The 10,939-nt window shown below is 40.4% G+C and overlaps 1 protein-coding gene across 2 annotated transcripts; it reads left to right on the top strand.

The window, feature by feature from the left end:
• The first annotated feature begins 318 nt into the window (after positions 1 to 318).
• Positions 319 to 10,791, top strand: LOC108883613 (endophilin-A2). 2 transcript variants are annotated; one of them, XM_018676951.2, is made up of 9 exons: positions 319 to 549; positions 3,891 to 3,959; positions 4,133 to 4,349; positions 4,540 to 4,673; positions 4,941 to 5,099; positions 6,319 to 6,422; positions 6,820 to 6,953; positions 7,138 to 7,194; positions 8,005 to 10,791. In XM_018676951.2, exons 1-9 carry the CDS (start codon positions 505 to 507, stop codon positions 8,190 to 8,192), a joined length of 1,107 nt encoding a protein of 368 aa, XP_018532467.1. In that variant the 5' UTR covers positions 319 to 504; the 3' UTR covers positions 8,193 to 10,791. The 2 variants fall into 2 exon arrangements, with proteins under 2 accessions (XP_018532467.1, XP_018532468.1); XM_018676952.2 differs by lacking the exon at positions 7,138 to 7,194 and having other exon boundaries at positions 321 to 549.
• The last annotated feature ends 148 nt before the right edge of the window (positions 10,792 to 10,939 follow it).

Below are 10,939 nucleotides of genomic sequence, written 5' to 3'. Positions count from 1 at the left end.
CTCAGTCTTTCTCAGTGGATGGAGTTTGCTCAGATTGAGGACCTCACCTTTGGCTTCAGGAAATTGTGTGTGCCATTTTTACCAGGCACATTCTGACATTTAACTGAGAAAATAATAGATATAAGTTGATAATAATGAATTTGTGATAGCAATATACAGTGAAATACTTAAGTGTGGAGGTGAAAGGATGCATTTCACAATACAGAGTCAGCAGTTTTGTAAGTCTCCAAGGAAAAGGATGTTTGGATGCATGATTTATGTGTGTATGTGTGTGTGTGTGTGTGAATGTGTTTTGACCCACTTTATCCACCAGGATGGAGCCTCCCACATGAAGCTGAAGCCAGGAAATTGTGGTTGCCTAGCAAGTTTCACATCCACGGTGCAAAGTTTGGAGACGTGTTGTTCGGCTGCTGTTTGTGTTGTAAACTACAAACTCACACCAACTATTTCAAAACACACACTATTTCTCCGTCGAGGTCCAGGTGGTAACGCTGACGGTGCAAGATGTCCGTCGCAGGATTTAAGAAGCAATTTTACAAAGCAAGCCAGGTAAACGCGCTACTTTTTTTTAACGTTAGCCCGTAGCTCAGCTAGCTAGCTAACGTTATCGGTACTTTTATTGCACTAGCTTCAAGCTAGCTGGAAAATGCCTGAACAACGACAAAACACGTTTCTTGGTTAAACACTATGAAACGCTTAAACTTGTTGGGACGCACACAACTAACTATGATGTTATTAAACTCGCCAACAACTGTCAAATGTGTTGTTGCTAACAGGTAACGTCAACGTTAACCCTTAGCGTGAATAGCTAATGCTAATCTAGACAGTTAGCAAGACAGTTTACCTCAACCAAACTAATGTCAAATTTGGCTGTTTACCGCTAGCTTCCAGTGTAGGGTGTTGTCCTTATGTGTTTAAGCACTTATTTCCCTCAGGTTAATTTAAGTTAGTCGTAGGTATGGTAGTTGTCCTTAGTTTGCTTCTAGGTTTTTCTCCAACCGCACAGCCCTGAATAACTTACATGGGAATGACATTAATGTACAAGATCGACGGTAACCTGCTGATGTTTCTGCAGTTGCAGAAGTCAGACATCGACAGGATGTGTTCATGTTTTAATGGAGGTACTAAATGTGATGATAGGAGTTTGGTTTTGTCTTGTTTTCTTCCTGTTAGTGTAACAGAAGTTAGAGGCATCATTCAGGTGGTAGCGTTGATACTTTCGATCTGAAGTGGTGTTCGTGTTAGTTATCTCTAGGATTACCCAACGTTTCAAAACACTTGTCTGAAGACGAATTGGCCAATATGTTCACAGTTCATATCACACAACACACGATTGCGAGATTTATCTCCATGGTGTAAGTAACACCTGTGATTCCAAATGATGAAATGAACGTATCTGTGATAATCTCTAGCTGGATAATGCCGTGACAAACATGTTCAAAATGTTTGTAGGTAAATTTGTATATTTCCACATCTTTACATATCAGTCTATGAAAGAAAAGTCACTACCTGAAGTGTGTTTTACACACACACACACACACACACACACACAATATACTGTATATATGTATATATGTATATGTGTATGTGTATATATATATATATATATATATAAAAGGTCAGTCAGGCGTGGTGGTTACCTACCATCATAACAACTACAACAGAGTGGTTCTTGTTTTTAAGTTCTGTGTTTCCTTTTATTTTGTAATCTAACTTCAATTTTCTTTCAATCATTTTAGTGTGACAGACAGAGCATGTTTAATACTGACACCAGATGGATATAGGAGATTAAAAATATTTACACAAATGGAAGTGATTTAATGCCATGTCAGTCAAATGTCTGACTGCCAGATTATATACAGACACACACTGCATCAGTATCACAGCCCTGCATCTGTTGATTTTGAAAAATTAGGATTTATTGAGACAGGTTTGTTGTGTGCTTCCAAATTTCAAGTAGATTCATACCTGTTAGGAAAGAAATGAATCTGTTGGCTCTTCAGGCAGTAAAAAGTTAAACTAACCACAACAAATGTGAAACACAACAAGATGAGGCCTGCAGAACTGTTGGCCTGTGTTCTGATGACACCTGCACTGCAGCAGGTCCTCGCTTCGGCTTAACATTAGTGACATGCATCAGTGGGTGTGTACCTTACTGTGGGTAATGGAATCCTACTTATGTGAATACTCTGCCCAAACTAGATTCCTCTTCACAGGGTGAAGGTACAGTGGTACTGGGCTGGACAACTCCCACTGTGAATCCCTCAACTATTGGGACATACAGTAGAGCTGTAAACATATAGGACCTACACTGAACATTCTGAACTCTATTAGCACAAACCTGGTCAACAAGTGTGGCACCTTGTCATTCAGGCTACTAAAAGAAAGAAAACAGGGTGGAGGAGGATCATCAGGTAGTTAGTTGCTCACCAGGGCTCACATCATACACCATAAAAATGCACTTTATTTAATCAATGATTAAACAGAAAAACTGTGGTTAGCTAAGTTGCTACACATGCCTATAAAGCCTGCATTATTCACCTAGTGTTTATCAATGCATGTCTTTGTTTCAGTCCAGATCATCTCTATATATCTGTATTGCTCACAAAGGCAAGTCCCTCACTCCACCTTCATAACAACCTTTTACCAAATCTGAATCCTGTACCAAATCATGTATTGAATCTGTATCTTTAACCCCTCATGTAGATATGGCTTTCAACAATTTTAAGTAACAAAAGGCATAAATAATTTAGAGTTAAATGATATATTGCTGGAACCAAACTTACTTACCCTAGTCTGACTGAAATGGACAGGTTTTTTAGTTGTGTAGGACAAAAAAACCTGTGTTGGCAATTATGAAGCCAGATGGGGCACTGAAAATATGTTTGTGTTTGGACTTCACATATCCACATACCACAACTTCACATCTGGTACTAAGAGATTCATTAACTGCAATTAAAATGCTGTATTAGACTTCATCATTAGGGAATGTGTGGGTGCTGAATCACACCCCATGAACCAGTTGGCAGTGGGTGCTCAAGGCATTTTCAGAACTTTGCTAGGCCTGTGTATTATATAAACTAGAGAGATTGATTGATCCATCTGTTCATAGAGTTTTATGTGCCGTGTGGTTCTGACAGCTGCACCAAATGAGAAAACACACACACACACACACACAGACAATGAGTCTCTGTTTGGCCTGCCAGCCAACTGCGCAGGATTTTAGAGTTTGTTTCTCTCGATGAGAAATGGAGAATGTATGTGCCATGTGTGAGTGAGGATATGAATTGGTGAGTGAGGCCAAGATGAAGTTAGCATGTGTGTTTAGTAAAAGTATCCATGGATGTGGTTGTATCATAGGAAACTGCAGAGTGTGTGCTGAGCTGGTGGAAAAAAGGAAAACCCTTCAGTATAATTCCTTGTGCACTGAGGCTCTCAGCACAGAGGAAAGTCTAGTTTGCAGAACTCATTCCCTCATGCAGAGCTGAGTAGGTTCCTCCTCTGCTGGAAAACATGGGCATGTCTTAGACTTGTGTTAGTCATGCCTGGAAAAAAGAAAATGGTGGAAAATGTTAAATGTCCATTCAAGTTTGGAGACAGACAACTGGGAGGTTTTAATGGTTCAGTTCAACAAGTTTAACAACAAGATCCTGCCCTGCACAGGTGTCCATGAGCAAGCCTCCAGAAATTAAGTTCTGTAGTTGACCTCACTCTGGAGGTGGATCAGTGGAAAAACGGAGACAGATAAAAATATTCACAATGTTATTAATACAAATGGACCAAGTATAGAATGTCATGTTTGTCATAATGGGGTGCAAATGTGTGTAATCTTATAAATAATCCTCCATGAGGACCAGTAAACAGCTGTTCTGTTTGTTCTCTGGTCACAGCTGATGAGTGAGAAGGTTGGAGGAGCAGAGGGAACCAAGCTGGATGAAGACTTCAGGGACCTCGAAAGGGTACGTCAGACATTTTAAGATTATACCCCTAGCTTATGTGTTCAGAAACAATATTCTGCTGTGAAATTATACCACCTAGGTTTCTTTCAGTCATATAAATAGTGTCAAAGGCGTACAACTCAGTGTGTGGGATCAGGTATCAATTAATGCCTCTCCCTAACTTGTATCACCAGAGAGCAGATACCACCAGCAAAGCAGTAGTGGAGGTCATCAATAAAACATCAGAGTACCTCCAGCCCAACCCAGCAACAAGAGCTAAGCTTTCCATGCTCAACACTGTGTCCAAAATCCGAGGACAGGTGAATAGTCCGGGTTACCCTCAACCTGAGGGCCTCCTGGGAGAGTGCATGACTAAGTATGGACGGGACATGGGCGAGGACACCAACTTTGGTAAGAAGGGGGGAACAGATATGTATGTAATAGTGTATGTTTTGAAAGAGTTGAAAGAGAGGAGAGTTATAGCATAGTGACTTATTTTTTCATGTTTTCACCTTCTTTATATAGCCAGTAATTATCAATAACATGCCTTACAATGTCCTACACATCCCTAATGCTGATGTTTTGCATGTGTGTACTGCAGGTGGGGCTCTAATAGACATAGGGGATACAATGAAGAGGATGGCCGAGGTCAAGGACTCTCTGGATATTGATGTGAAGCAGAACTTTATTGACCCACTGCAGGCAGTCGCCGAGAAGGATATCAAAGACATTCAGGTAGAATCAAAGAGGTAGTATGCTTCTGCATGTACAGGCCAGACATTGACTAATGAGCTCCACAGTCTGTGTGTCTGCTGCAAAAGTTTGAAGTATTAACAGTCCAGTTGCATAACAGCTGAACTGCATGCAAATGTTGGAATCACACCAACAGCATAGCAAATTTCTCAAAATGATCTTAAACAAGTGAAAGTACTGATTCATATTCATGCAATACCATATAATCTGCAACACCTCATCCCACTCCAAACTTTTTAACCCCCTCAGCACCACCTGAAGAAGCTTGAGGGCCGCCGTCTGGACTATGATTATAAAAAGAAACGTCAAGGTAAAATCCCAGATGAAGAGATCCGACAGGCTCTGGAGAAGTTCCACGAGTCCAAAGAGATGGCTGAGAGCTCCATGCACAACTTGCTGGAAACAGATGTGAGTAGCCTGCAGACTAAACTTGATTCACTTTGCATTGCAGATGAAACCTGCTGGACTTGTTTTTGTAATTTTGCAATGTTAATAAAAACATGCACGTTTACCCTCATTGGACTGACAACTGTTGATAAAGCTGTGATTGTTAGTAATGAGACTGAACTAACTAAAACAAGGTGAAAAATACACAGACAGCAGTATGTTGAACAACAGAGACATAATCTGTTTGGGATGTGCGTGCTTGTGACACACTCAAATAGAGGTGCAATAACTTGTCATTTTAACGACTGATTAATCTAGCAACCTTTTGTTTCCTACAATTAATCCTAAACATTTCCTAAGTACAATATAATCACATCATAATAGGCTTAAAGTAATAAATAAGCCATCTGATACAATCAGTGCCAGTGGAAACACTGCATCACTTAAACAGGTGGTTGGATAGATGAGTAGAGTTCACACAAGGCAGAAGTTTGATAAGTCTGTCTAGTTTTCTTTGGGGAACTAAAATGTATCTAAGCTTCAGTCTTTTTAGATTTTGGGGGAGCTGTGAAAATCTTATGGTTGCCAAACCATCGCCTGTGTGCCAAGACTGCGAGTCGGGTGACATAATGTTTTCAGTCTGGTGACAGAAGAAGTGCATTTAATACAATCTGATGCAATTACTGAGATTTAATTAAAGGCATTTGTGGCTGAAGCAGATGGTTGAATTGGCATATTCCATAAGGTTGCATTGATGCAGTGAATGAGTTTTATGTCCTCAAGAAACAAGAACAGTGTAAGAGCTGTGTAAAAAGTGGTGGCCAAAGTAACTCACAAATTCTTGTCAATTTGCCTTTATTGTGAGTGTTTGAGATCTGGGTTGTGCATCTGACTGTATCAATTTGACGTGCATGTTGCCCCCAGCTTCTCAGTTAGCACAACACATGCCATGTCTTTAAGGACAGAAGGTGTCAGCTGACATGCCTTGTGGTTTTTGTCCATAGTGACTTGCAGCCATGCGAGCCAGTTAAACCTGTTTTGTTTGGTATTTTCCATTTTCATGTCATAACGCGTGTGTTCAACTTTTCACTGAGATTATTGTGGTAAACAATACTGACAATGATAAACAAAACAGGAATGATTAGAGATTAGAATGCAAACGGTGAACCACTGAGGAATGCACTGTTTCTGTGTTGTTGTGTCTCATTCTAAAATTGTTTTTGTGTGCGTGTGCATGTAGGTGGAGCAGGTGAGTCAGCTGTCTTCTTTTGTGGAGTCTATGCTGCAGTACCACAGACAGGCCACGCAGATCCTGGAGGAGCTTTCTGACAAACTGAGAGAAAGGTCAGCGCCTTGACTATTTGTGGAAGATGGCATGCCTTTTGTATGTTGAGGCTGTGTCCTCTGGTTCGTGACGAGGGATGATTCAGCCTTACCATCTTTTCCTTTACCCTGCTGATTACTGTAATGAATGTGAAGCATCATTGCAATGATGCAGAGCTCAAAACGTTTTATCATTTAGATAACTATCTTTGTTTTTGTAGGAACAGATAATTTCGTTATGAATTGTTTATCCTCAGTTACAGAAAATAAGTGGATTTGTTTTGCTTTCAAGCATTTACTTGTAGATGTACTAATTGGATTATAGCCTACAAGAAACCAGATTGATATCTCTTTGTTTAACCTGTTGGTATTTGTAATTGTAAGCTTGGAGGTGATGTTTTTCTTCTTTTGTATGCAGGGTGAATGATGCTCAGAACCGTCCAAGGCGTGAATACACACCCAAACCCAGACCAGCCTTTGACTTTGGAGAAGTAGAACAGTCTAACGGAGGATACTCACCTGCAGCAACAAGCCCTCCAGCTTACTCTCCTGGTAAATTTACCTTTGTATATTTTACTTACTCTCCTGGTAAATTTACCTTTGTATATTTTGTGAGAGCTGTGTGAGTGTGCTTGAATCTCCTTGTGTGACTGTATGTACCCCCAAGAAGGCATAAAGTGCAAGTCAGCCTCATCCTTAAGACTGATGTGTCTTTTCCCTTTGCGACATTAACCAGCCCCAGTACAAAATCGAGGTCCATCCTTCCAAAGAAGCTCCATCAAGAGCAGGCCGCGTGAGTGGACAGATGAAGATCATGTCACTTAACACAGAATGACAAAGTTTCTTTATTTTCACTCACTCTGTTACACAGATGTGTGGCAGAGTGGTTGATGCATGTTTGTGTGACGGTCAGCTGTTTCACTAACACTGCTGAATGGTGTTTGTTGGGTCCACTGAATCCCATCTGTTCCTAGAACATAGTGGGGCATGTCAGAGTGTGAACAGTACTCTGTCTGGCCAAGGCTGCAGACACATGCAAACAGCCACAAAAACCATCCTCTATTTTTGTTTTAAATGACCAGTGTTTTGATAAAAGTTGTCAACCAAATCAAAACTTTTTTTACCTGCAGTCATGGTTTTGCTGGATTGTATGTATCTGACAGTCTGTTGTTCCCTGACTGAAACTTCTGAACCTCAAGAAAAATCATTGTATGCTGCATGGTTTATTTTCTAATATCATCTCCAGTCGAAAACAAGAAAGTAAATTTGAAAAGCTTTAGGCCTAAAACGTTAACATCGTCATTATAATTGGAATGAAATAATTTTGCTGTGCGACATGTCAGTGCCTTGATTTTGAGCTTGAGCTTCAGAGGCATTCTCCCTTATCACACTGATGACTAACATATAAACCTCTCCTGTTTTAATGACTTTGGTTTTATGGTCTTTTCCAGAGTCCTGTTGGAAAACGTACTGGTGACACGCTGCTTCTAATGAAATATACTAATCTTGTTAAAGGGAAACTGGCACGTCTTCTCTTTACAAAATAACTGTATTTGTTCTTTCTCTCTCCTTGCCTCTCTCTACACTGTCTGTCTCTCTGCAGCTGAGCCATGCTGTAAAGCCCTGTATGACTTTGAGCCAGAGAATGATGGAGAGCTGGGCTTCCACGAGGGTGACATCATCACCTTGGTCAGTCAGATCGATGAGAACTGGTTTGAGGGAGCTCTTCGCGGAAAATCAGGCTACTTCCCCAACAACTATGTTGAAGTGATGGTGCCTCTACCACACTGAAAACAGCAAGGCAAGGGGGAGACAGCAGAGGATGAGAGGGGGTACAATAGAGGATTGTCATCTTTCAGTAACCAAAAAATATCTTTTAATTGTAATTAAAGGGTTAACATCTCAAGACAGGGACCTAATTTTTGTATGCAGGAGTTATTTGAGAAAAGCTTTTTCATTATATCAAGATTTGATGGATTTTTTTAAAAACAGGATGGACGGATGTTCAATCAGAAAAACAATGGCGTAACATTGGGGTGCATTTACCATATCTTTATATTCATTCTCTATGCACCTGTGCACTTTGTACACTACACCTCCATCACCTAGGCTGATGAAGAAAGATTGAGAGAAAGACATCTGTCAGGCCCGGCAGTATCCACAAACACTAAGAAGTGCAACTACTTTATCATGTTATTCTGTTTCATATTCACAATATGACATTTCTTATGCTATGTATTGTTCATATTGGTACTGCACACATGCATGTATACACATGCATTTTTCTAAGCACTGTTTACTACACTCCCACTTTTCACCTCTGTGCCTTCAGGCTTCAGTACTGTTGTCATCATGGGCTCATCGGAGTCAACATGGAGGGCTGGCTGCCTTTTGCTGATGTTTAAATCTATCCTCTGCTGCCATCTGGTGGTGCTACAGATGATTCTTAGGTATTTGTTTGAGTGGCACTGTCATATGGCTGCTGTAAGCTCTTACCAATCCATATTGGGTAGGCTGTTGTAGGTTTTAGGTAGATATGGTTTGAAATAGATATTTGGAGCCAGTCAGTAGATAAAGAGACAGACTGCTATTTGTAACTGTAATTGCAGTTTTACAAACATTAACTAAGTTTATTCTAGACCAGAAAGTTGTTAAAGAGTTTATATCTAAAGGGTTGTAGGGTTTGATACATACACTACACGTATCACACTAATTGTTGTCTACAAATGCTTTTCAATGCGCACCACCTGCCTGTCTTGTAGAGTTGATGCCAAAGAAAGGTTGCACAAATTCCCAAATTGCCTGAGGCTGCTGTTTGGCTTTAAGATGTATGTTTCATGCAGCCTATAAAGTGTAAAGAATTAATATGATTTAATAATTGAGATGATTATTTGTGAACATGTAGTTTTCCCTTTTATTTACTTGACAGAAGCAGACATTTGTTTCCATTAAAGTTCAGCTCACACTAATGAAACATGATTTTCCCCCACCCCAGATCATTTGCAGCATTACACCAAAGCCATAAGCATACATCCTTCAGCCCCTCTATTTTCTCAGGCTCTATTGATACTGCTGGCAGTGTCACTCACAATGTTTTGTGGGCTTTTACCTAACTGTTTATCAATGAATTTTCAGTCTGTGATATGTTTTCCCCCCCAGCGCTGGGGTAAGCTTGGCTTTAGTACTCTAACCTATAATTTGGAGCATGGAAATTAATCTGATGTGTATTGGGTGTTTTTGTACCTGCCTCAGATTTCAGGCTGAAACTGTGCACCAGACCTGACAGAAAATGCTAGCTCCCAACTATTGTGTTCAGAATTTACTAATAATGAGGAAGGTCTTTCTACAATGGCTGCTTTCGGTTTCATTTAAGCCTGTTACAAGCAGACTATGAACTGTGAGGGTTTGTGCTGTTCACTAAAATGCCAACTTTCTCCTCTTGTCATGATCCCCTTGTTAGACCGCCCCCACCCCGCTCATCTCTCCCATCTCTATTTAAACTGGGAGCGGAACAGACAGGTCTTTTCAGCAGGGAAGGGCACACAGCAGTGGATTATACCCTCCCTCCCCCTACTAGTTTTTATTCACCACCTGCCCCAGTACCCCTACCCACCCCCCTTCCTCATTATCTGCGCCATCCCAGTCCCATGGTGCCTCTGGAGCTCAGTCTCCTGGTCCAGCCATAGAATAATCTCATTGTTGTCATAGTACGCGCCTCTTAATGTTATGTTTGCATGTCTCCTATGTTATTCATGTTATGTATAGGGCTGAGGGGTTTTGGCTGTGCTGAATGATAACTGTGTGGTTCAGGTGTGTGTTTTCATGCCTCATTACACTAAATCAAAAAGCCCAGAGTTTGAGAGGGGAAAGGAGGGTCAGGGGCTCAGGTTGAGCTATTATGCAGCTTGTATAATATTGATGATGAATAATGTCGTGGAACAAAGGACTAAGATCAATTTTTGTGTGCTGCTGCTGTCACAGCTGAAATAGTTGTCTGACTGCGGCATTTGACATTTATTGAAGCACTACATCCTGTGATGGTTGGCTTTGCACCCATACCCAGATATGTCCCAACTCAGTAATATTAATAAATGAAGTATTATCAGCCTTTAAAGCTTTATTTTATTTTGTACAATCTTAATGAAATTAAGTCTTAAAATATAACCGCTTTGCATGTGTCGTCATTACAGCTTCTCTGTCCTTAGGCGCTGCCTTATTTTTGTAACTGTGACACTGTGGGGAGACTAAGAGTGGGATTATCCTGGATTATCTTTAGGATATATGTCTTACCTCTGTACTAAGTGTAATCTTATATGTATTGTATATTTTTGTTATTTTGTAAAGGGGAGTGGATGTTTGCTTCTTCAAAATAAATGATAAAGTAATTTGGCTCCCAGTGTGTCTCTACAGAAAATTACAGCCCTGCCACTGAATCTTTTTATATTCAAAGAATTTAATCATAAGGTACATACACTGAAGCAGAAAACGTGTCTGAGGCATAGGATTATCTCTTTTTACAACCTGATTCTTATTTAAAC

This window comes from Lates calcarifer, linkage group LG4 (genome assembly GCF_001640805.2).
Source record: "Lates calcarifer isolate ASB-BC8 linkage group LG4, TLL_Latcal_v3, whole genome shotgun sequence".
NCBI lineage: Eukaryota > Metazoa > Chordata > Actinopteri > Centropomidae > Lates > Lates calcarifer.
This window is presented reverse-complemented; position numbering and strand designations above follow the sequence as displayed.